This window comes from Calidris pugnax, unplaced genomic scaffold, assembly GCF_001431845.1.
Source record: "Calidris pugnax isolate Ruff unplaced genomic scaffold, ASM143184v1 scaffold251, whole genome shotgun sequence".
Lineage (NCBI taxonomy): Eukaryota > Metazoa > Chordata > Aves > Charadriiformes > Scolopacidae > Calidris > Calidris pugnax.
In genome coordinates this window covers 933,466-960,211 of record NW_015091133.1, presented here as the reverse complement: position 1 = coordinate 960,211, position 26,746 = coordinate 933,466, and the positions used below count along the sequence as shown (strand labels likewise).

Below are 26,746 nucleotides of genomic sequence, written 5' to 3'. Positions count from 1 at the left end.
TTAGTTTAAGACCACAGTAATCACAGTAATATCCCACATAAAAATGGTAAAACAGAGCTGGTGTTCAGAATATTTATCAGTAACTTACAGAAAAAACTGTGAAAGTATGTTGTAGTCCTCCCAAAATCATGAACTATAAATTAGCTAATAATTGATTCTGAATTGGTGTTCTACATGCAGTTATGACACCAGAATAAGCTTTATTTCTCTAGTGGACACCATGCAGTACGTTCAGCCTCATGGTTAGAGGGCTTTAGTATTTTACAGGGGTCATATCAGTCTGATCTGAAATGGGCAGTTGTTTTGGGGAATTCAAGGTAATGTGGCTTGATGTGTCCTTCAAGCAGTGATTTGGACAGTGATCACAGAATGATGGGGGTTGGAAGGGACATCTGGAGATCATCCAGTCCAAGCCCCTGCCAGAGCAGGGTCACCCAGAGCAGGTCCCACAGGAACGTGTCCAGGTGGGTTTGGAATGTCTCCAGAGAAGGAGACTCCACCACCTCTCTGGGCAGCCTCTGCCAGGGCTCTGCCACCCTCACAGGAAAGTTTTTGCTCATGTTCAAATGGAATTTCCTGTTCCTGAATACCATCCATCTATTCTTCTACTCTCTGATAGATATTTCTTTACCTCTTGGGTGTTACTTAATTTTCACTACCACCTGAACTCTTCCTTCCTTTTAAAAAGCAAATACAGACTGATTTTTGAAATAACTGTCTCCAGAAAATATATTGTGCTCTTAAGATTCTGATTAAAGTTTTCAAAAGTGGTTGGGCTCTACTGTGTCACACAAACCATCTTGAGTTGCAAGGCCAGGATATACTTCAGGAGGGTGGAATTTGGTCTAAAGCTGATGTGGTCACCATGCAGGATTCTGCAGCGTTCCTCTGGCTGCTGATCTGGAAAATGCTGGTAGCTCAAGAGTTCAAACAAAGAACCAGTGGGGGGTATATGAATATTTAAGATTACACCTAGCTGCTGAAAGAGAGCATTTGTTGAATAAACTTTCAGCTATTTCAGGCAAGGCATCAATTATTTGGTTGCTCCTACAATCCTTACCCTTCTGCTCTAATATTGTATTTGCAAAGTTATATTCTGGAAATTCACAATGGACTATTGGAGTGCATTTGGCAACAGATTGAGCTTTCCACGCGTGCAGTGTAGTCAAAGGCACAGGACTTGTGTTCCAAGGAAACAAGATATTCATCTTGGATGTGCAGTGAGTGCTCTTGCCAGAAGGGTGGAGGACCTTCCGGCTCTCTTTTTTTTGGTTGACTAAAAAACAGAGTCCGTCATGCACAATGTCCTACCTTTTCCCACCAAAAGAAACCTCTAGTTTCATAATTTGTGGGGGGACTGGACCTAGATTTTCCTCCTTTGAAGAAAAGTGGAAATTAGAATTAAAATATCCCATTAAAATATCCCATTATTATTACTTTGAGAGTGTTTCATGCAAGAAGCTAAGTGTTAACTTCTCCAAACCTATTTTGATTGAGGTAGGGGGCTGTTTTTAATTTTTTTGGCTTTTTTTTTTTTTAAGAGCTCGAGAGAGCCTTTGGCTTTTCAAGAGTGGAGGCATAAAGAAATTTGATGTCTATCTTCAGAATTAACAACTGTATATTTTAATGTCTAGGTTGGCAGCTTGTCAGTATTTCAGTTTATACTGAAACACCAACACCTGTTTTGGAACTTCGTGCTTTGATGTTTTGCAGTTAGAGCTTGGAGAAACTTAGTCATATTCCACTTTTTAAAAAAGATGTATAAATTAGTTTTTCTAATGCTAAAAATTTGGTAGAAATGGCAACGTATGAGGCAGGACAAGCTGAAATTTAGAGTTGTTACTGTGTGGAAAATTTGTAACAGTTGAAGCCAAATAATTTTAAACCACTGATAATTGTTTTGAATGGGTTCACAAGCTGAGAATCGCTCAGGATTGGGTGGGTCATTGGGTTTTTGGGGTTTTTTTGCAGGGTGGGTCTGCCTTGGGATTTTGGGGATTTTTTTGGTGCTGTGTTGCAGGTGGATCCAATTGCAGTACAGAATTTTCCTGAAAATGAGTAGTTTATGTATTAGTAGCAGAAGAAGCTTCTGCTTCATTGCTTGGAACTCAATGGTCTTTAAGTTGCCTTCCAACCCAAACCATTCTATGATTCTGTGACAGCAGATCCCAAAGGAATCATTTGCCCTCTAGATACAGTAAATTTGGGGAAGTTCTGGTCAAACACTTTCCTGGACTCTTGTGTGCCAGCTGGTGGTAGGAACAGAGGATGTGCAAAATAACTCTGAGCTCCTGCCCTTTGAAAGTTCTATTTCTGCTTTCTGTGCCTTCTGCACTGCTCTTTTAAGTATTTATATTCTGATGTTTACCTTCTTGATCCAAAGGGACTAATTTTAGTGAATGGGGTCCAATAGACATAATGGTGAGGTACAAAGGCTAAGTTCTGTTATATTTTTATTTTTGGTAACTGAAAAGGCCCTTTTTGCTTTTTGAATCATGGAACAATGTGGAGTCCTAGAAAGTGCAAGTATAAAACGAGTTGTTCATTTTATTTATTCATTAAGGTCATCTTCATTACATTCTGCTTTGCCAAAGTCATTCCGTGATCTTGTGATGGAAGAAGAAAAATCTTTGAGTGCAAATAATTCACCTGGTTCTGGTGTCAAAAGAGCTGGATGTAAAGGAACTGAGGATTCATCAGTCCAAAACACCACAAGGTAAGAGCAGAATTTTCCTAATTGATCAACCATTATACAAGTACCCCAATAACCTTTCTAAATTCTGCTGAAATAAGGAAGGATGGAAATGTGATTTTAAAAAAAACAAAACAAAACAAAATCCTCTAAGCATTTTTTTAATGATTCTGTTAATAGAATTTTATGAACAAAATACTCTTATGAATAGAAAGCTTAAAGACTAAGGCAATTGAATGCCACTGCTAATACTTTGGGGTTCAAAGTGTTAACATCCATATAGATGGACTTGAGTGTGTGTACATTTGTACACGTGTGTATGTATAGAAGTTATAACCCTTTATTTTCTAACTTTTATAGAAATTATATATTCTTTTGCATTCAGATAGAGCATGAATGAAACAGAGTTTGCTTTAGGAGTATTTCTGTGTAACCACTGGGTGGATAAAATCAGTTTATTCAAACACAGTTCTTGCCTTTCCTCATCTGAGTTTTCTTATAAACTGATTTAATTGTTAGGTATAGTTTTTAATGGATGGAGAGGGCTTCCTGAAATAGTGATGCATCGGTTACATCTGTGTATTAGAATTACTGGGAGACTTCAATTCTAATACTAATTCTTTGCAGAGCCTGTTGGTGCACAGGGAGCCCTGACACCCATTACCTCCCAGTTTCTCTCCCGAGTTCCTGTTCCATTTACCTCCAAAAACTCTCCCCTTTATATGGAAAAGAAAGTTCTCCTGGGCCTCCCTCTTGGTTGCTCAGCTTGTACAGAAACTGGTGTTTCCCTAGGATGGAAGTAGTACGTTTCCTACTGTAGATATAAAGAACAAAATGAGGGTAGAAATACAGGAACATTGTGTGTGGGATGGTGTTAGAGGAGAGATTTGGAGAGTGTGTGTGATGGGTGAGTATTTTCAGGAACAGAGGGCTAAAGCTGAAGATGATGTGGTGAGTGGAGATGTAGGGACACAAAGCACAAATCTGCAGGAAAACAGGTATCGTTAATTTTGTTGCTAGTAAAATAATAAAGCTTTGCTCACATGGGAGATGGCAAGGGCTGGCCATAAGGGAATTAGCACTGGATGCTGTTATTTACCTTGTCACACTTGCTCTGTGATCTTCATAAAGTCATTTCTTCTCCTTTGCATTGCTCTGTCCACTCTCAAAGTGGATTATTTGAGCTGAACCCAGTCCTAATACATTACCTGTCTGAAAATGATACATTAAGCTACTGGGAGCCCAGATGACTTAGATTGACTATAATCAGTTGGAAAAGTCGGCAATTCCAGAGCTATTTCAGGTTTTGAATTGTGTTGAAGATGCTTATTTCTCTCTGTTAGGTATAAAGAGCCCAGGTGACTGGTTCATCTAGCTGAAAGTTAGGAGTTCAGTTTCTAGTTTGAGGTAATTTTCTTCTTTGACTGTCCAGTTTCTGTCACAGTAGGCTCTGATTTGTGCTTGCAACATTCGAGGGGTATTTCTGTGAAGATTAATTATCCACACTCTACCTTTTTAAGGAAGGGAAATTGTGTGTGTGTAGAGCGTAAGTAATCCTCATCTGTTGGTGTCAGACTCGCTGATGGGACACTCAAGACACTTGTGTGGCTTCTGTTCCTGGTTTGTGATTTTAATTTGGATAAACTGTGTAATAAAAATGGTGCCCCATGAAGTAATCCTCAGCTGTTCATGTCAGACTCGCTGATGGGACACTCAAGACACTTGTGTGGCTTCTGTTCCTGGTTTGTGATTTTAATTTGGATAAACTGTGTAATAAAAATGATGCCCCATGTCTCTTCTTCCAGTTGCCAGTTCCAGTGCCATGTAGAGCTCCATGTACCTTTTCTGGGATCAGCTATATAAAAATTCCTTTCAGCCAGGACTTGTTCCTCCCTTTCTTGGACATTCTTTTTGGAAGCTAGGGGCTCTGCTGCCAGAACATGCTCCTCTGGGCTGCCCTTTCCTCTTCTGAAGGGGTTGCAAGCCCTTCAGGAGCTGGTCAGGGTGTATTTCTCGTTTTGTTTTGTTTCCACGTTCAGTAATAAAAATGGTGCCCCATGCCTGGAGGGATTTAAAAGATGGGTTGATATAGGGCTTAGAGACATGGTTTAGTGATGGTTTTTATCAGAGTTAGGTTGATGGTTGGATTGGATGATCTGAAACTGTTCCTGGTTTGTGATTTTAATTTGGATAAACTGTGTAATAAAAATGATGCCCCATGCCTGGAGATGTTCAAGGCCGGGCTGGATGGGGCTTTGACCAACCTGGTCTGGTTGCAGGTGTCGTTGGACTAGATGATCTTAAAGGTCCCTTCCAACCTAGACAATTCTATGATTCTATTTACTGTGTTCAAGGCCGGGCTGGATGGGGCTTTGACCAACCTGGTCTGGTTGCAGGTGTCCTTGCCCAGGGCAGGGGTTGGAACTGGATGGTCTTCGAGGTCACTTCCAACCGAAATGTTTCCATGATTCTGCCTGGAGGACAATCTGGAAGTCTCTTCTTCCAGTTGCCAGTTCCAGCCCCATGTAGAGCTCCATGTAGCTTTTCTGGGATCAGCTATATAAAAATTCCTTTCAGCCAGGACTTGTCCCTCCCTTCTTTCTGAAGCTAGGGGCTCTGCTGCCAGAACACGCTCCTCTGGGCTGCCCTTTCCTCTTCTGAAGGGGTTGCAAGCCCTTCACGAGCTGGTCAGGGTGTATTTCTCGTTTTGTTTTGTTTCCACGTTCATGGCTTTGTAAACTAATGTTTACAAGGGGTTCCCTGGAGGGGTTCAAGGCCAGGCTGGATGGGGCTTGGAGCAACCTGGTCTGGTGGGAGGTGGAGGGCAGGGGGTTGGAATTGGATGGTCTTCAAAGTCACTTCCAACCCAAACCATTCTATGATTCTCTGATAATTGACAGTTTTCTCAAGTTTCTGGATGAGGCCTTTTTGATGGTTGCGTAAACACTCTTCCATATACCATCACCTTCCAGGTTTTAATTCCAGAAATTTTCTGGAGATGAACCATGTCATGGATGTGGGGATGTGAGCTGGGTCTGGTCCAGAGGCGGATCGGCCCCAAAGCTGGGCTGTGCAATTGTGGCTGCCTCATTTGCGGGGTCAGCTCAGCCTTGGGAGGTAGGCTCTGCAGCTGGGCATGTGGAACTCGTAGTCCAAGCTGAAAACATAGCCCTGACATGACTTGACTTTTGTTGTGGCAGCCTGGTTTGTCTTCACTGTGTTACTCCAGGGAGCTGTGAAGAGTCTTGGTGGAAAGGAGCCTTTGTGGCTTTGCGTGGGAACAGCCTAGTTCTGGCAGGGCTAAGAGTGAGCTAATGAGTAGAACATGACTCAAACAGGGCAGCAAAACCCAAGAGGTTCTGCAGGAGACCAGGCTTTTTGTGTTCCTTTTCTGAGAGCAGTCATTAGATGAGGGAGGCACAGGACCTGAGCTGGCTTCCAGTGGACAAATCCTCTGTAGAAAGGCTGGGGAGCAGAGGGCTGGGACAACTTGGTGGCTGCGTAGGAGTCACGGCAAGTTCAGCCAACTGAGTTCATCAGGTTGGGTCAGAACTGATGACACTTGGCTGGTTTGTTCCCATGCAGAACCACTTAGGTCTCTGCATCGGTCTTTAATTTTCAAGACTGCCAGGTTTCCAAGTTCTATATTTTTGAGGCTTTTTTTCCCATTTTTCTGTATATTCTAGCTTCCCCTTTCCCGTCTGTTCCACTTCTCTCAGTTTTTTGATGCCAGCTGAGGAATTAATGTAGCATGTTGAAATATCTGCAGTTAATTTAATATCTGGACCGAGTGTCTCGCTAGCAAGAGACACAGATGCACAAACAACTTCAAAATATCTGAACTGCTTCCTACATTTTTAAAGCCACATTTCAATTGCAGGAGATGACACAGGTATTGAAACTTATCTTTTAATTGATCACTAGAGTGTGCTGTGACACTGGAACTATTAGGACCAGCTTTTGGAAATTCCTGTTGTGGTGAGGTTTTTTTTTGGTTGTTTGGGGTGTTTTTTGAAATTCCTGTTGTGGTGAGGTTTTTTTTTTTTGGTTGTTTGGGGTGTTTTATTGGTTTGTTAGTTTAGAAGTCTTACTCTGGAAAGAACTTAGCTGTGCTGAAGCAGGTTTGTTAAGTATAACAGTCTCCTTGGGTTCATTTATAGTAACACTGTGAATACTTTGACTTCTGAGTGGGAAGAGGAACGTAGCTGTCAAATGGGCTGAATAGGTGTCAGTTACTCTTACGTGTGCAGGAAGGTAAAAAGCAGGTGGAAAAAGAGATAAAGTTGAGAGATGATGCTAGAATAAAGGCATTCAGTTAGTTGTACAAACATGCTCTTCATTAAACAAACCAGCAAGCAAAAAAACTGCCTTCATCTCCTCTCCTTCCTTCCTTTTCTCTGGTTCTTTCCTGCTTTTTATTGTGGTGTTATCTCTCTTAAGTACAGTAAAAGCTGATTTATGTAGACTTCAGCTAAGAAGTAGTCCCCTGCTGTTGAAATCCTAGAATAATTTAGATTCTCTAGCAGCCTCCTGCTCAAAATAAGTCAAACTGGATCACGTTGCTCAGGGGCTGCTCCAGTTGAGTTGTGACTGATGCCAAGTATGAAGATACCCCAACCTTTCCAGGTGACATGTTGATCATCCCCCTAGTGATTAACCCAGCTGTAAAGTGAGTAAGGAATAAGGTGGGAGAGGTAAAAGAAACTTGTTTAATAAACAAACAAATAAATAAATGGTTCTGTGGTTCTTGACTCAGTGTTTTTCTTACAGAGTATGCTCTGTCTGTGACTTTCACTCACCTTTCCTAGAAGTAGCCCAGGTCTGGAAGATCATGTTCTGGATTCTGCGCACCTGGAGAGTCATAAATAAGTTTGCTAGTGGCTTAGACTCTGGAGCTTGTCTTCTGCCTGTTGTGCTGATCATGTTTGGGATGTTGCCTCATTATGTCTTTCATTTTTTGTTGGGTTTTTGCTGGAGCTTGTCTTCTGCCTGTTGTGCTGATGATGCTTGGGATGTTGCCTCATTATGTCATTCATTTTTTGTTGGTTTTTGTTTTTTTTGCAGTCCATGGGTAGCAGCATCACCATCCCGTTCTCCTGTGACGGCGCCCGTCATGTTTTCGGCCATTGTAGAAGAAGAGCTCCAGCAAGAAGCTGCTCTCATTAGGAGCAGAGAAAAACCTTTGGCTTTGATCCAGGTAGATGGATTTTTTACCATCCTTTATCCCACAACTTTCTGATGAGGGGGTCTGTAGCAGACATGCATTCAGAGAAAAACCTTTGGCTTTGATCCAGGTAAAGGATAGTAAAAAAAATCCATCTATCACACTACTTTCTGATGAGGAGGTCCAGGACCAGTAAAATCCAGTTTGTAAACCGTGTTGCTGGTGTAAATGTAGATCTGACACTGATGTACGTGTTCTTTTTCTCCTTCCAGATTGAGGAATGTGCTATTCAGGATTTATTAATCCACTACGAAGCTTTTGACAACCCCGATGAGTTTGTGACTGTCGAAAGGGCTCCGCAGGGACCTATAGCAGCACCCATGTGGAACAAGCACTAATTTCTACTCTTCACAGTCCTTCTTGTGTTTGCACTTCCCAAGTTGTGTAATTCTTCTTACAAACGAAACGGGACTGGAAAAAACAGGAATCGTGTAGTTTTTAACATCAGCATTAAAACGCTGCACATAATCACTAGGTGTTTGTTGGAGAGAATGGAAATAACGTGCTCACTGTGTCCTTTACCCACAGTATATATATTGTATGTATGTTTTGAGAGAATTTCTTTAACAAGACATATTATTAGCGGTGTTCCACGAAGCTGTAGATTGGAAATGCATTTACTAATCTTCAGTTGTGAGGGTTTGGGGGATTTTTTTTGTTTGTTGTTAAATTCACAGACGGCTGAAAAGCGAGTGCTTCTTTTGTGATTTAATGTGGAATTGAATGTGCAGAATTACACACCTTTAAAGCTCGGGGGTGGGGTGGGGATATGTTCTTCAGAGCTTTCTGGCAAATTGGGAATATTTGGGGCGAAAAAAAAAAAGTTTGTGCTTGAACTTGGTGTTAAAAGTACAGTTTGATAACGCGGTTTTCCTTAAGCTGTGTGTGTCAGTACTGGTTCCTCTGATTGTTGTGGCCAGTACTTTTTGCTGTCCTGCTCCACAATGAACCTCTGTCCTCACCATGGCCTGCCTCACTTCAGTTGTGCATGTTTTTCCCCCTCTCTTGGAGCCATGGGGTGAGTAGAACGTGGTGGCACTTCGTTAGCTCCTCTATAGTCTTATTCTGGTAAATATGGTACAGTTTTAGAACCACCGTGTTTGAAGGTACAACTCACTCGAAGTTCTTGAGGAAATAAAAGGTCTGTGTGGTAAAACTCTAGGGGCGAGCGCTTGACTCTGGAACTGTCAAACACCCAAACCTTCAAAGATTATCATAGGTGGCTTTCGGTATTGTGTGTTCCAAAGTTCTCTGTGCCTGGTTTAAATGAATTTATATCTATATATAAAAAACAAAAAGTAAAAAAAAAAAGTAGCCTTATCTGCACTATTCTGTCTAGTTTGTCTGTTTGTGTAGGTGTGTTTGAACTTGGACTTTCTCAGTAGTGTCACTAACTCCCCAATTCTGGAAAACTGGAATGGAGAGAGCTACGTAAAATGAATGTAGAGAATTGATCACTGTGTGATAAAAGAATCTTGGGGGTGGAAAAAAAAAACCCAACAACCCTATGTAGATGTGTCTTATGGTTTCAGGTCAAGCTACACCAAAAAAATCTCCTCCTCCTCCCAAATTGTAAACAAATGCAATAAACCATAAAATCTTGATTTACACAAAGTTAGTATACTTCTATGTGCTGTGTATATATAATCAATGCTTTAGGTAATTCTAAGGGAATCTAGAAGTATTTCTTTTGCATATGAAACAAGAACTGTAGGCATTTTGAAGCTACACACGCAAAGGAGGGTGTAGCTTTTAATTCTATTTTTAAATTCAGTGGATGATTCATTGGCTGATGAGAATACTCGTTAAGTGCTTTACTTGATGCATTGCGGGGCCTTGGGACTTGCTGAAACTGCCCTCTGAATTAAAAAACGCCTCTAAAACCAGCTATAAAAGCCTTTCCAGGTGTGAACCCAAGTTGTTCTCAAATATAAAATCATGGTAGAGTTCCTAAATTTTGCATATTGATATTTATTTTTGTTTTCAAAGTGAATTAGGATATGCTTTTTAATGTCATTCTCCTGACGTTATAAGAGGATTCGTGCTTCCACTGTGCCAAGGAGCTTGACTGCTTACTGGTTCTGGGTTTATTGTTGCAGTTTATTTATTTATCATCACTGATTATACTTAATATTCACCAAAAAAAAGAGAGGAGCAATTGGTGTTCTGCTCTTCTGAAAATGAGAACATTTTTTTAATACTGCTGTGTTAGAACAGCTTAAAGTTAAGGCTGAAATGTGTCACAGAAACCTGCGTAAACTTACAAATTCCATCTTTATTTACCTTAAAAGAAAGACAAAATAGAAAATATAAAAAGCATTTGAAACATACTTAAGAAATTCAAATTATAGTGGAAAGAGAAATGAAAGTTTCTGAATCCCTGGATACGCTCTGCGGATAAAAAACATGAACAAAACCCCAGAACAAGGCAGTTGCATCAACACATGTAAAGGTCTTTCTGTGGAAGTGGTGGAACCTTAAATTTTCTTTAGTTGTGTAATTTGCTTTGATAGAAAACTGTCATTTCCCAGGTTAACTTGAGGCCAGAATATATATATATATATATTTTTTTTTTTTGGTATGGATCTGAGAATTGTGGTTGTCATTTCCCAGGTTAACTTGAGGCCAGAATATATATATATTTTATTTTTTGGTATGGATCTGAGAATTGTGGGCTGGTAAAGCCTTGATAGATTGCTGCCTCCTCAGACCCGAGCCACGCTCAAGTAGAAGATGAGCCTTTCTTTCTCATCGGGTCATTTTGCTGTCCTGTAACTCTGCAGGAACGTGTCCCCTACGTTTGTCAGCTGGTGACCCAACCCCTGGCTATGAGGAAACAGCTGCCCATCTCGTGGGTGGTGTGGTTTGGGGTGGGAGGATGCCAGGTGACCTTTGCTTTAAGCCCAGGGGCTGGTTCTGCTACGTGAGCCTGGCAGTGATCCCTGTCGGTGGGTGAAGAGGTCATGAGAACACCTCTCATGGGAACACAACCTCCTGTCAACTGTGATCCATCAGCTGTGACAGCGTGACTGGGGTACTTTCTGTTTCTTCTGAAGAGGACCTTCTGCTCTACGTTATGTCCTTTGTGGTTAGAACCGTGCTCGTGTCATCTGGTGACACATCAGCAAAATGTTTCTTCTGAAGAGGACCTTCTGCTCTACATTATGTCCTTTGTGGTTAGAACCGTGCTTGTGTCATCTGGTGACACAGCACAGGTGATACATCAGGAAAAAGAATCATGGAATCATAGAATGGTTGGAGTTGGAAGGGACCTTAAAGATCATCAAGATCCAACCCCCTGCCCTGGGCAGGGACACCTCCCACCAGACCAGGTTGCTCCAAGCCCCATCCAACGTGGTCTTATAAAGAACGTATTAAGGCTTTGGGCAACCTGCTCTAGTGGGAGGTGTCCCTGCCCAGGGCAGGGGGGTTGGAACTAGATGATCTTTGAGGTTCCTTCCAACCCAAACCATTCTATGATTCTAAGTTGTCTTCTGCGTTCCTCACGCACGGGTACAGATATTTTTCTTTATCCTTTTCCCACCGTGTGCCCGCCTTTGAGCAGAGGTGGAATGGAGCTGTGAGGCTGTGAACGTGGTGGGGCTTCCAGGATCAAATCTTTGTGTTGCCCAAGCAGCTGGAGGAGGATGTGTGTGCGTGCACGTGTGCCTTACCCTGACTCCTCCTCCGCTCTGTTTGCAGTAGTAGAACTGAATGACATTGCGCCACTTCAGCAAACAGAGTTAAGGTGTTATCTCTCCATCTGTGTGCACTGAGCGGTGGGGAACCTTTTCATCTGGACTTTTAATCTCCTCCCTTTGCAAATGTTAACAATTAAACCTGGCTGAATTTGGGAGGCACACAATAACTGGGAGGTCTTATCCAGCTTCCAGGCGGTGGCCATCAACACACAAGTCATGAGTTGGTTCATCTGATGTTAAGCAGTAAAGTTGCTCAAGGCCTCAAGTTGCACCAGGGATGGTTCAGATTGGAGATTGGGAGAAATTTTTACACAGAAAGGGTTCTTAAGCCTTGGAATGGGCTGCCCAGGGAAGGGGTTGAGGCACCATCCCTGGAGGTATTGAAAAGATGGGTTGACACAGCGTTCAGAGACACAGTTTAGTGATGGTTTTTATTAGAGTTAGGTTGATGGTTGGACTGGATGATCTTACAGGTCCCTTCCAACCCAGATAATTCTATGATTCTATTTACTATCATGTCCTGGAGGACAATCTGGAAGTCTCTTCTTCCAGTTGCCAGTTCCAGTGCCATGTAGAGCTCCATGTACCTTTTCTGGGATCAGCTATATAAAAATTCCTTTCAGCCAGGACTTGTTCCTCCCTTTCTTGGACATTCTTTTTGGAAGCTAGGGGCTCTGCTGCCAGAACATGCTCCTCTGGGCTGCCCTTTCCTCTTCTGAAGGGGTTGCAAGCCCTTCAGGAGCTGGTCAGGGTGTATTTCTCGTTTTGTTTTGTTTCCATGTCCATGAGCAATTGCTGGCTTTGTAAACTAATGTTTACAAGGGGTTCCCTGGAGATGTTCAAGGCCAGGCTGGATGGGGCTTGGAGCAACCTGGTCTGGTGGGAGGTGTCCCTGCCCAGGGCAGGGGGTGGAACTGGATGATCTTTAAGGTTCCTTCAAACCCAAACCATTCTATGATTGGCCTATGAAGAGCCTCTTCCCACTTCAGTTGTAGGAAAAATTCGGTTAACTTTGGAAGTAGGCTTGAGTTAAGCCTTGTGTATTACTTGTATCCTTATTTTCAGCAAGGATGATGGGATCAGGTAAAAACTGTTGGTGGTGTCGCTCCATTTCATTTCTGTCAGCTCTGACATTTGGGAAGAGACAGGAACAGTTCCATGGATTTTTTTTTCATTCTGGAGCCATCACTCCCAGCTTAGAGCAGTGGGAGGGGATGCAGTGGGTGGCACAGGAGAGTGGCAACGCTTTGCAATGGAAAGATTTAGCACAGAATAAAAGCTGATGATCTTTTATTTATTGACAACTAATTAATCAGTGTCCGTTCTGGAATAAAAAAGAATTTCTGAATAGGTATTTAACATTTCTTTAACTCATCGCAAGCAGCATCACTAAGCTCAGGGTGGGATGTTTGTAACGCTGCTCTGGAGTCTGCAGCAAATTGCTGGCATCCAATAGACTCAAGGACTGGCTTTTTTGACTTTTACACTTGTTTAAGTATTTCTAACATTTTTAATGACTTTATTATTATTATTATTCTACTGCTGAAAGTGTAATGATGATTAATTTCTGTTACTGGATATTAAATTCCGTTTAACCTCATTGAGCGGTTCATCAGAGAAGCTCAAGCTTAAGTTCTGTGAAGTTCAAGCGTGAAGCAGAAGTGAAGAATGAATCTATAGTGTCCTGTGTCCTCTTGAGTTACATATTTCCCTCACAGCTTCCCACATTCACGTTGGACACCAGCTTCCCAGCTCGATTTTTCCCAGGAATATCTGTACCTTGAACATTTCCAGAAGGTACAGCTGGTTCTTCGTGTGTTCTCCTGTGCGATGGTTGAAGGTGCAACATGTTGAGCTCCAGCCTTTACAACGTTCCTTCTGTTGGTTTAACACGTTTTGGATCCAGCTGATGGGGAGAAAAATATCAAATTGCCTGTATTTTAATGTGTTACGCAAGATTGACCGAAACCCAGCCTTGCAGTAATGGCAATACCAAGGACTGGGGTAAGGTTGTCTGATGATATTTTGATAGTAAATATAAATTATATAGCACCAGAGAGCTTGCTTGAATAGAAAGGAAAAAAAGATCAGAATGATTTTCTCAGCAAACAATTTTATGTTGATTTAAGATCTGTGAGTGCATCCACTTTAGAAAAGGGTAAGGAGTATTTAGCTACAATGAGCTAAAAACAAAGAAATGGAAAGACTGAAGTCATAATGGTTTTAAAGAGAAAGAGGGGAGATTTAGATTAGATCTTAAGAAGAAATTCTTTCTTTCTGTGAGGGTGGTAGGGTGGGGATGTGACAGGAACATATTTCCACAAACCCACTGCAAGACAACAGCCGGTTTGTGATGCTGTTCCACCAAAATACTGTTGCTGTGAGCTTTTTGTGTCTTTTTTTTTTCCCCTCCCTTTCTGTAAAGGTTTCTCTGGGACCAGCAATACTCCAAATTCTCAATTTCTGGGTATCATTTCATATTCTACAGAAGGTAGACCTGTGTAATCCTGCTGCTAGTGCTGCGAGTCAGCATTATCTCTGTGCCACTTCAGCTGGACCCATTTAGATTAGATCTTAAGAAGAAATTCTTTCTTTCTGTGAGGGTGGTAGGGTGGGGATGTGACAGGAACATATTTCCACAAACCCACTGCAAGACAACAGCCGGTTTGTGATGCTGTTCCACCAAAATACTGTTGCTGTGAGCTTTTTGTGTCTTTTTTTTTTCCCCTCCCTTTCTGTAAAGGTTTCTCTGGGACCAGCAATACTCCAAATTCTCAATTTCTGGGTATCATTTCATATTCTACAGAAGGTAGACCTGTGTAATCCTGCTGCTAGTGCTGCGAGTCAGCATTATCTCTGTGCCACTTCAGCTGGACCCACTTACCCCAGTGCCCTTGGCTGGATTGGGCAGTTCTGGCTTTTTGGAAATAACCTTCTCTCTCTTTTGACAACACTTTTGTTCTCGATGGTCCACTCTGCCTTTTATATGACATTTTCGAGCTGGCCCAGCTTGTTCCCTCAGTTCTCCTCTTCATGGGCACAGAGAAGACATTGGGGTCAGCCTGATGGAACGATGAACAGGAGCGCTTGGATTCCTCTGCTTTATTCTCCCATATTCTCCCCTTAAAATTCTCAATTAAGCTTCCCGTTTGATTGGGAGTTGAATATTCTTGTCCGGTTTCTGTGTTTGGACACAGCAGGGCTGCTCTCCCTCAGCAATGACTTCACTCTCTCGCAGCCCCTTTCTTGAAGGACCTGTTTTGACTGTTGTATATTTTTTTTTGTTCAAAATAAATACACCCCCAAATTCCCACAACCCACTAATGAAGTGAAAGAAAACCTTTCCTCACTCCATTCCTGCTAGGTTTTTTTTTTTACCTACTCCAAAACGTTCTGGCTGGACTTTTTATCAAGCAGACATTTGTTTTCAGATGTTCTTTCCAAGCATTTCTTCACCATCTGTTGGTAATGAAGCTGCTGCAGGATCCAGGGCTCCTAGCTCTTTGCTGGAGTGGTCCTTCTGCTCTGCCTGGCCCATCTCCTGCCCTACCCTCCTTTGCCTTTTCATCCACCCCTCGATTTTTTCCGGATGCGGTCACTGGCTTCCAGCTCCTGTCAACACCCGAGTTGCAGTGTGCTGAGGCACCCTCCTGCACAAACTTGCTCCTTTTGTTGTCTCAGGTGGTGAACGTTCTTGGAGGTCTTTGAGAACACAGCAGATCGTTTAAAATCATAATGATTATCGTGCTTGTATTGCTCAGGATGGGTATCTGCCGCAGCATTTGTACTTCTTTAGGGTCAATGATAAATGTCTCACTCTTGAACTTGTGACTGACTCATAACCATCCTTTTTTGTATTCAATTTTGAAGTTACTTGTACGTCTTAAGTTTAGTTCAAGTAAGTTAATACAGGCACTTTCTTTTAGTTAGAAGCTGTCGCTTTCCCACCCGCTGTGAAATTTCAATCTTTATACCTTCTCATGTGTCAAGTTGCACCAGGGGAGCTCCAGATTGGATATTAGGAAAAATTTTTACACAGAAAGGGTTGTTAAGCCCTGGAATGGGCTGCCCAGGGAAGGGGTTGAGGCACCATCCCTGAAGGGATTGAAGAGATGGGTTGACATAGTGCTTAGAGACATGGTTTAGTGATGGTTTTTATCAGAGTTTGGTTGATGGTTGGACTCGATGATCTTAAACCTTCCAACCTAGACAACTCTGAGTCTGTGATTCTATAAATGTTATTTATAATAGAGATCCCTGTCTCATTGTTCGGTTTTCGCTTGCACTATTTAGTACAGATTTTTACGTGGAGAAAAAAAAGGCTTAGAGACATGGTTTAGTGATGGTTTTTATCAGAGTTTGGTTGATGGTTGGACTCGATGATCTTAAACCTTCCAACCTAGACAACTCTGAGTCTGTGATTCTATAAATGTTATTTATAATAGAGATCCCTGTCTCATTGTACAGTTTTCGTTTGCACTATTTAGTACAAATTTTTACATGGAGAAAAAAAAAGTGTTCATTTTCTCTGTTTGCCCTCTGTTTTCCTGTTCATTTTCTGCTGTCTTTTTTTTCACTTGGGGCTGATAAACCTTTACTTTTTATTTTTGAACTTCATTAACGTCTTACGTGAGAAATCCTGAAGTCACGGGCAGGTGGATTTGTTTCGGAAACCCTTGAAGTAATGATTCTCCGTGTAAGTTTTCTACCCAATGCCACTGGTTTTCTCCTTGTGCTCTCTCTGCGCTGTGCACGTTTGCTGTTGACTGATTCCTGGTTTATTCTCCGTGTGTCTTGCTTGGCTCTTTCTCCTCGGGGTGTCATCTCTGCCCCTGTTTGATTTGTGACCGATGTTTCCCTACGAGCTTGTTGATCAGGTTTCTGTGAGTCTCTGCTCCCTGGCAGAGCTCGTGTTAACTTTCTGCGCTTTCATTTCAGCGATTTGCCTTTTTTCATTGCTGTTACTGGAGCCATCTGTTCGTCTCCAGAAACTGGGTAATTACACAAGTCTGTTGGGTTGGGTTTTTTTTTTTTGTAGCTTGATTAAATACTATTGTGTGGTTCCTTCAGTCTCACTGGTCAAAAATGTCTCACACATGTCATTTTTTTTTTGGTGGATTTAAACTGCTTTTGGAGCCCTTGGCTGGATTGGGCAGTTCTGGCTTTTTGGAAATAACCTTCTCTCTCTTTTGACAACACTTTTGTTCTCGATGGTCCACTCTGCCTTTTATATGACATTTTCGAGCTGGCCCAGCTTGTTCCCTCAGTTCTCCTCTTCATGGGCACAGAGAAGACATTGGGGTCAGCCTGATGGAACGATGAACAGGAGCGCTTGGATTCCTCTGCTTTATTCTCCCATATTCTCCCCTTAAAATTCTCAATTAAGCTTCCCGTTTGATTGGGAGTTGAATATTCTTGTCCGGTTTCTGTGTTTGGACACAGCAGGGCTGCTCTCCCTCAGCAATGACTTCACTCTCTCGCAGCCCCTTTCTTGAAGGACCTGTTTTGACTGTTGTATATTTTTTTTTGTTCAAAATAAATACACCCCCAAATTCCCACAACCCACTAATGAAGTGAAAGAAAACCTTTCCTCACTCCATTCCTGCTAGGTTTTTTTTTTTACCTACTCCAAAACGTTCTGGCTGGACTTTTTATCAAGCAGACATTTGTTTTCAGATGTTCTTTCCAAGCATTTCTTCACCATCTGTTGGTAATGAAGCTGCTGCAGGATCCAGGGCTCCTAGCTCTTTGCTGGAGTGGTCCTTCTGCTCTGCCTGGCCCATCTCCTGCCCTACCCTCCTTTGCCTTTTCATCCACCCCTCGATTTTTTCCGGATGCGGTCACTGGCTTCCAGCTCCTGTCAACACCCGAGTTGCAGCGTGCTGAGGCACCCTCCTGCACAAACTTGCTCCTTTTGTTGTCTCAGGTGGTGAACGTTTTTGGAGGTCTTTGAGAACACAGCAGATCGTTTAAAATCATAATGATTATCGTGCTTGTATTGCTCAGGATGGGTATCTGCCGCAGCATTTGTACTTCTTTAGGGTCAATGATAAATGTCTCACTCTTGAACTTGTGACTGACTCATAACCATCCTTTTTTGTATTCAATTTTGAAGTTACTTGTACGTCTTAAGTTTAGTTCAAGTAAGTTAATACAGGCACTTTCTTTTAGTTAGAAGCTGTCGCTTTCCCACCCGCTGTGAAATTTCAATCTTTATACCTTCTCATGTGTCAAGTTGCACCAGGGGAGCTCCAGATTGGATATTAGGAAAAATTTTTACACAGAAAGGGTTGTTAAGCCCTGGAATGGGCTGCCCAGGGAAGGGGTTGAGGCACCATCCCTGAAGGGATTGAAGAGACGGGTTGACATAGTGCTTAGAGACATGGTTTAGTGATGGTTTTTATCAGAGTTTGGTTGATGGTTGGACTCGATGATCTTAAACCTTCCAACCTAGACAACTCTGAGTCTGTGATTCTATAAATGTTATTTATAATAGAGATCCCTGTCTCATTGTTCGGTTTTCGCTTGCACTATTTAGTACAGATTTTTACGTGGAGAAAAAAAAGAAGTGTTCATTTTCTCTGTTTGCCCTCTGTTTTCCTGTTCATTTTCTGCTGTCTTCTTTTTCACTTGGGGCTGGTAAACATTTACTTTTTATTTTTGAACTTCGTTAATGTCTTACGTGAGAAATCTTGAAGTCACGGGCAGGTGAATTTGCTTCTGAAACCCTTGAGGTAACGATTCTCTGTGTAGGTTTTCTACCCACCACCACTGGTTTTCTCCCTGTGCTCTCTCTGCGCTGTGCACGTTTGCTGTTGACTGATTCCTGGTTTATTCTCCGTGTGTCTTGCTTGGCTCTTTCTCCTCGGGGTGTCATCTCTGCCCCTGTTTGATTTGTGACCGATGTTTCCCTACGAGCTTGTTGATCAGGTTTCTGTGAGTCGATGTTTCCCTACGAGCTTGTTGATCAGGTTGATCTGCTCCCTGGCAGAGCTCGTGTTAACTTTCTGCGCTTTCATTTCAGCGATTTGCCTTTTTTCATTGCTGTTACTGGAGCCATCTGTTCGTCTCCAGAAACTGGGTAATTACACAAGTCTGTTGGGTTGGGTTTTGCCTTTTTTCATTGCTGTTACTGGAGCCATCTGTTCGTCTCCAGAAACTGGGTAATTACACAAGTCTGTTGGGTTGGTGTTTTTTTGGTGGTTTTTTTTGTAGCTTGATTAAATACTATTGTGTGGTTCCTTCAGTCTCACTGGTCAAAAATGTCTCACACATGTCATTTTTTTTTTGGTGGATTTAAACTGCTTTTGGAGAATTCCCAGGGTTTCCCTCCCTCACCCCCTGCAATCTTCTGTTTTATTTAAATGCTCTGGAATTCTGTAGCAGCATTTTTTTATTTGCTGCTCCTTGCTCCGCTGCACTTGGCTTCCCCCCCTCCTGGCCTTTTTCTCTCTCCTTACTGCAATTTCAGAGTGTCTCTCATTACCTAGGGAAACCTTATTTATTAAACGTCTTCCCTGTAAAGTTCATCTGCTCGGAAACAAGAATCTGATCTCATTGGTTATATTTTATTTATACGTTCCTTTGCAATATGCATAACACCTGATTTCATGCCTGTTTCTGCAATGTTGTATCTAGACCTGTTTCTCGCTTTGCTTCATCACGAGGTCAGAATCACCCTCTGGGGTTTTTTTCTAGCCTTTTTGTTGATTGTCCATCTTTTTTTAGCCCATATTATGGGTTTGGGTTTTTTTTAATACGATTTAGAAATGGGATTAAAGTTTACTGTCTCTCCTGTGCTCCTGCAGAGGTCTGTAAAGCTGTGGTTGAGCACATCTCTGGATACAGTTTTGTGTTCCCACTGTACCTCGTTAATCATTAGCCAGTGCATTGGACAGTCGAAGTCATTTCATACCCCTCTGAGATCCCCCTTATCTGATACACTTTAGTGCACTATCTCCTACATGAGTTTTCAGCAGTTAGTGCTGCTACTTTTAAGTAGCTCAATTAAATATCTCTAAAATCAAATTAAGAGTAGTCAATGGGAGTTGAGTAAGATAAGGTAAATCAATAAAGGAAGTTTGCCAGCCCAGGAAAATAAAAGTCTTGAGACTTTCAGCTACTCGTAGCAGAAAATCACCAGTTCCAAACCTGGCTTTTGCATCCTGGCTTGTAGAAACTGGTGGAATTTTGGAGAAATGGGATGCAGGATTTTTTTTTTTCTGGGGAAAAACAGGCAGTTTTGGGGGAAGGTCTCTGCTGTGTGGTCTCTTCTCGTGGGCTTGACTACAGGACTGGGGTATCAGAAGGGGCTTTCTCACATGCTATGCAATGGTTCAGAGGAGGTCAGAAATGCTGCCATGGGTGGTGTGGCAGCACGTTGTTCTGGTCTGAGAAGAAACAGAGAAGCACAGAGGACTGCACCTGGTGAATGAAAGGAGCACTAACGAGGCTTCATTGGTTGTCAGCAAAGCTCCTGCTTGAGTTTTGTTTGTGCTATAGATGGAGGCTGGAGTCAAACCCTATGATGCCTTTGTTTCCCCGCACCTCTGTTTTTTAAAATTATTCTCTACCTATTCTGTATTTTTGCATATGAATTAAGGAAATAACTAACTTCCCACTTTGTGATGAAAAAGACTGGAATTGAGCATTTCAACTTGACAATGTCAATGGCTCTTCCAGTAAAAAACTTATAGAATCATAGAATTGTCTAGATTGGAAGGGACCTTTCACAGACCATCCAGTCTAACCCCCTGCCAGAGCAGGGTCACCCAGAGCAGGTCCCACAGGAACGTGTCCAGGTGGGTTTGGAATGTCTCCAGAGAAGGAGACTCCCCCACCTCTCTGGGCAGCCTCTTCCAGGGCTCTGCCATCCTCAAAATGAAGAAGTTCCTCCTCATGTTCAGATGGAATTTCCTGTGTTTCAACTTATGCCTGTCGCCCCTTGTCCCGTCACTGGGCACAACTGAGAAGAACCTGGCCCCATCCTCTTGACACCTGCCCTCTAGATATTGATCAGCATGGATGAGATGGCCACAAGGGCATCCCAGGTCCCTCTCTGCAGAGCGGCTTTCCAGCAGGTCGACCTGCTGAAATCAGGAGGGAAAAAAAAAAAGGAAGCATTTTCTGCCACTGTTGACATCTGTGTGAAACAGAGACCTTTATACAAAGACAGTTATTATGAGAGAAGGTTCTGCATTAAAGGCTGTTATTACTGCAATGAACTTTTAGTATTTTTAGTGAGGAGTTCTTATTAACATTTGATATTCATGAATCATGCAGCCAAGCACTCAGACTTGCCTCTTATTAAGAGCACTGACAATTTTTCCAGGACAAATTATTTTCGAGTAATTGATAACAACCCCAGAGAGCTATCAAATCTCAGCAAATCAATGCTTGAAGGGAAAACAATTAAAGAACTAATAGACATCAAAACAAAAAACCTCATGTGCCACAGCTGAATAACAGGATTTTAATGGCTATCAATTTTTGTCGCTCTTGAAATGATTTTTCTTTAAGCATAATCAAGACATCAAAACAAAAAACCTCATGTGCCACGGCTGAATAACAGGATTTTACTGGCTATCAATTTTTGTCGCTCTGAAATGATTTTTCTTTAAGCATTATCGGAAATTATTTTAATTATTTCAGTTTATTCCAGCAAGTGGCTTTTAATATGCATCTGTGTGCTCAAAGTGCCATTCAGAGCAGTTAGAGCCTGGTGATGTGTCAATGAAAACAACAGACCAGGGCTACTATGCTTGTGTGAATTTATGTAAAATATCCATTTTTTAAAACCCGTTGTGCTCTTAAAAGAGGGTGACTGTGATTGGGAGATTCTGGCGGCTGAAGGGAGAGCCAGGTCCTTTTATCTTGGCAATCAGGAGGATCAGTGTCACAGGTAAGTGCCTGGCTTTTAGTGGAGATGGACAATAGCAGTATGAATGTATGAAAAAATAAAGCAGGTTGACGCAAATACCTGGATGCATCAGCTCTATTTTACATAGTTTATAGCAACTACATGATCTCTTCAGCCCTGATCTTCTTCATATGCTGTCCCCGACCCCTTCATTAATTATTGGAGACCTTCTCAGCACCTTCTTTTGTGTCTACGGAAGCAGAAATTAGGCCATTCTCTGGAAAGTGCTCTGGAGCCCCAAGCCTCTTAATTAGGGATAGTAACTGTGGGCTTTAGATTAAATTAACTTTCCTCAAGTAAAGCAGAGGGGATGAGGCTGTTTTGGTAAGAAATGGCAAGATTTTTCCGAGTTCATACTTACAGAAGATAATAGTTGAGTTTCTAGTGACCTTTGCATGAGGACCAACAATAAAAGAAAGACCTTTGTTTAAAACACAGTGATCGAAACCCAGTCAAACTGTATTGCAATATTTTTCAATTTAATCACATTTCTTGTGCTGATGGTTCCCCAAAGCTTTTTGTACTTGCTGGTAGTTATGGTTGGGTCACTTAAAGTAACCATAGCTTGCCTGATTTTACTTTTTTCCTTTTTTTTTTTTTAAATTTTCGTTTTCCCTTGCATGAAATGCCTCTTCCAAGTTTTGTTTTCGGAAATGCGTTTTAGAGACCAAATATCCTGTAATTTTCGAAGATTCCCTCCTTGCTGCTTTTCCTGCTTGCAGTATCTCGCATCCCCAGTCTCTCAGCAGGTACGTTTGAGACCTTTATGTTTCTTTGATACACCCAAAGTGGTTTTATGAAGTCTCAGGCAGTTGTTTAGAAGGATGAGGATTACAGCAATTTTGCGGCGTGTGCGGAGACTGGTGGTAGCTGCTCTGGAAAACAACTTTAATCCTCTGCGGGGTGCTGAAGGGTATTATTTCACAAAAAATACACCTCCTGCAGAAATATTGGGGCACAGGGAAGCAGCTGGAAGCTGTAGCACGTTTTGACTCTTTCCCTGCTCAGCTGCTCCCTGGCTGGGGGTGGGTGGGGGTTTGCAGCCACTGAGCTTATCATAAAGAGTTTATGGAGCTTGAATGTCTGGGGGAGGAGTGTTCCTTCTTAGCTTTTATTGCCAAAGGGAGTGACAACACCTTCTGATCATTTTTATTCCAATTTTTCCCCAGCTGCGACCTCAAGGTGAGCAGCATCCTTTCTGCATCTGCTGATGACTGCGTTTCTCAGAAGCGTGGAGTGGGGAGGGAAGGTCCCAGGAAAGGGTGGACTTGTCTTTGGTCCATCCCTGGCATGATGTTCCGAGTGCCCTCATCACTAGCTCTGGGCAGGAGCGGCCAAGTTCAGGTCTGAAGATAAAGCCAAATTTCTGGAATGTTGCATGTCACGTGTTGACTTAAACCAAACCAAACTTTGAATCCAAAAAGGACTGACTATTCCACAGCTGAAGTTCTGGTTGGTTGCCCTGGGCTGCTGAGGTGGGATGTGCAGCTCTGAGTTTCTCTGTTACCTCTGACACATACAGATCTGTTCGCTGGTTTCCAGCCCAGCTTATCCTATTTACATCAACAAGGTAATATCCTCTCAGTTTCTTGTGTGGGCTTTTATTAAAATGTGCCTTTCTCAAAAAATAAAAATACTGAGTCATACCCACCTACGGTGGTCGTGTTCATAAATTGCATTTTTTTTTTTATTTCTTAACCAAAGCTTATTTTCAGTGCCTTATCAATTGACTGATGAAAGACTAATGTTCAAGAAAGCCATGCAGCATAACTTTCTTCCCTCACTACAATATTGGATGAAAATGAGGACTGAAACAGCATTGCCTGCTTGGGAGGCAGATAAATCTTGCTGGAGGTCACGAGGTAACAAACCATGAAGCTCTCTACACGAAACCACGGTAGGATTTCTACTGTTTAAAGCAAGAAGCCAGAAGAGGAGCTTCACAATTTCTAGGAGGGAGCTTGTCCTCACACTTGGAAAGACTTGATTAATGACATAATTATACTTTGAGAACGTTTCTTCCTTATGGATGTTTGCCTTACTTCATCATGAAAGGTAGGAAAACTTCAGGCCATGTATTTGCAACCATTATCTCAGTTAATTACCCATCCAAACGGAAACATTTAAGGACAATCCTCATTTTGTAATTAGAGATAGTAATCTGTTCTACTTTTCCTGCACAATGCACAGCTCTCAGATTACTTTGAACTTGGTCACACAATTTTAGAATCTCTTCTATTTCTATATCAGATTGAGAACCGTGTGGGGAAAACTGTGTGTGTAGATGGAGTGGGTGCTTTGCAGTCGGGTGAAAAGTGAGCAGTGATAAATTACACACCAACACTACTATAGGTGATGCTCATGGAATGGGTGCTGAAGGAAAAATAATCTTTCCATAGAAACAAAAGCTTGTAGAGCCTGGGGAAAGGTGTGCAATTGGCAGAAGGATGGATAACACCTGCTAATCTTCTTTCCAAGTTGGTTATAGTGTTTGACACTTGATAGTCTCACATGGAACTGGAGGTATCTTTACTTTCTTCTTCCCGCATCAAAGGTATCTTTACGTTCTTCTTCCAGCATTCCCCTCTCCCTCTCCCCTCCCTATATCTAAACTAGGTTGATCTACAGCTAATTCTTTGAAAGCACTGACAAAGACGTGTTTTTGTTGAAAGATATTTGGCACAGCCATTACCAGGTTGGGCCAGAGAAAGCTTTTCAGTATGTACCAGGCAGGATCAAACCAAGATCATTAAGCCATCTCTGTGTTACCCATGAGCCAAAGCATAATGGGATAAAATGTGTCTCTCTATATTTATTTACCGCTGTTGTACGGTTCAAATAATGTTTTCCCTGGTCTAAGAGGTAGCTTTATTGTCCTCCATTGGAAAGTTCAAGTTGGTCCAGGAAGCAGGATTTGGACTTCGTTTTGTTAGAAAAACATGTTTTATTGCATTCTGAGTAATTTCCGTTGGCGAAAATTATGCTTTTGAAAGCACGGTAAATAATGCTTTGTGGAGCTTCAACACCTCTCAGGGGAAACCTATCTCCCTTCATTAACTTATGAAAACATAAAACTAGGAAATATAGCTGTTGTTTATGGGTGGACTGTTGCATTATTGTGAGTCCAGATGTCAGCTGTAGCTCTTAACAACTCTTGGCGTATCTCTGTTGATTTATGTTGATATACCACCACGTTTTGGCGACTGGAGTGCCGAGATGTGAAGTGAACTACTACTCTGTGTTCAAACAGGAATCAGCCAGTTAAACAGGGAGTAAATCCAGAGAGGAGAAATGGGTCAAGTAATGGAGTTGTTGCAAGAAGCTCCCTTGGATGCTCCCTGAGATCCGCAGCTCCTGCTGGGAAGAAATGGAAGCAGAGAGGACAACTCAGCCTCTAGCAGGATAATGTTTTCACACGAGTTGTAGATGTGTTGCTTTAATGTGTCAAGCACTAGTATCACTGCTTGTACTCACTCCACACCATGGAAAACATTTTTTTTTATTTTTATTTAAAAGTGGGAATTGGCAGGAGGTTAAAAGCACCCAACCCCAGCGCTTTAGGTTTAAGATAGATTTAGCTACCGTGACCCATCAATTGCTGATGACAGTTTCCACTCCTGGTCAACTATTTTCTTTTGAAGTCAATGAACACATCAACAGTACAAGATTAGATATTTCCTTATTAGGAAATATGTAAATTTAGGAGACTATTATTATTATTATTTCAGTGCAGATGTTCAAATGACTGTTCAGATACAATAACTTCATCTGGAGCCAAAATGAGCTATTACTGCCAATAGCACGAACAATCCTGCAATCCATTCTTTTCAGGGCTGAGTTTATTGGGATGGACTGTGAATATAGCCTTATCTTCATGAAAGAGTTGTCCTGGATTAAATAATTTGAGAAAGTTTGTTTAGTTAAATGTATTCCGTCCTCTGAGTGGATACTGCAAATAAAATGAAGGGCTTTCATGGCAGAATTTGCAGTTTAATCAAACTAGTTTTTAAACTCAAGGGTTAGGGGACTAGAACATCCCTCTTATGAGGAAAGGCTGAGGGACTTGGGTCCTTTTAGTCTGGAGAAGAGAAGACTAAGGGGGGATCTGATCAACGCCGAGTGTTTCTCTGTCAACAGTTTTGTCGTTCACTTCTTGCTCTTGTGAACTCTTGCAACTCTGGTTGTCTGTCCATGCACATGTCAGACCATGGTGAATGAATTCCTCAAGCACGATGGTGGGTTTACGGAAAACTCAAGCCTCAAACTAAAGTTCAAGGAAGTTTCTGATTGTAAACTTGTTGGACATCTTACTGTAAGAAAGAGCAGAATCGTTACCAGCCCATTGTTGCTAATGGTCTACATAAAATCTAAATTACTCTGGGACATTTGAGGAAGAAATAAAGGGGGAAATGATAAAGTGTGCACAAGTTGGAGAAGGCAGGATGTTGGTCACCATCATGGAGGAAAGTTTGAATTTGTTTCCAGAGTTTTTGTGATCTTATAGTCTTGTGTATTCAGGACCTTTAAACAAAATTAAAGAAAATAAAGGGACTGGAGGTTCAACAGAGCTCCACCATGGTCGTTACCATTAGCTCTTATTTGTGGCTTCAGAAAAGGAAGTGTGTCAAGCATTGTTTAATAAAAAAAAAAAAAAAAAAAAAAAAAAAAAAAGCTTATCTGTAATCCTTCATATTGTCTCACTCCATACATGTTGCCAAAAAAAAAAAAAAAAAAAAAAAGAAAAAGCTTATCTGTAATCCTTCATATTGTCTCACTCCATACATGTTGCCACTAGGAAAGGAGGCCATGTTAGCTACAGAATGAAGAGATGTTGTATGTGTTGGCAAAGGAAATTCCTAATTATCCTCTCTGTTCTGCTTTGGGATTCTGTTTCTGAGGAAAGCTCCAGTGAGATTTCTTGGAATTTTATGGGCTCTTGGACTGGAGAAAACGGATGGCTTGAGATTTCCAGTCCACCACTTGGACGAGAACATGTAGGTCTGCATGTCAAGCAAAAGACCTGCCTCTTATCTGTTATGCTGGACAGGATTTATTGCCTTGGAGAGATTAGTTGCTCTCTATCCAATTCTCTCCAAATAGCGGCATTCCTGAGCTCGCCTGTTGGCACCAGCCAAGCGAATGCCAGGAAGCTCGTAATGTTCTTAGAGGTACAAGGCTTTTGCTTTGAATTTCCTGTAGAAATTCTTTAA

At 41.8% G+C, this 26,746-nt stretch overlaps 1 protein-coding gene across 3 annotated transcripts in view; it reads left to right on the top strand.

Annotated features, from left to right (window-relative positions):
• Positions 1-9,534, top strand: part of IBTK (inhibitor of Bruton tyrosine kinase) — a 60,921-nt gene extending 51,387 nt beyond the window's left edge. For all 3 annotated transcript variants that reach the window (XM_014958525.1, XM_014958523.1, XM_014958526.1), the window contains 3 exons: positions 2,564-2,716; positions 7,757-7,889; positions 8,129-9,534. In XM_014958525.1, the coding sequence (XP_014814011.1) occupies positions 2,564-2,716; positions 7,757-7,889; positions 8,129-8,254 (412 nt within the window). In that variant the 3' untranslated portion in view covers positions 8,255-9,534. The remainder of the gene's footprint in view (positions 1-2,563; positions 2,717-7,756; positions 7,890-8,128) is intronic.
• Positions 9,535-26,746: the final 17,212 nt, after the last annotated feature.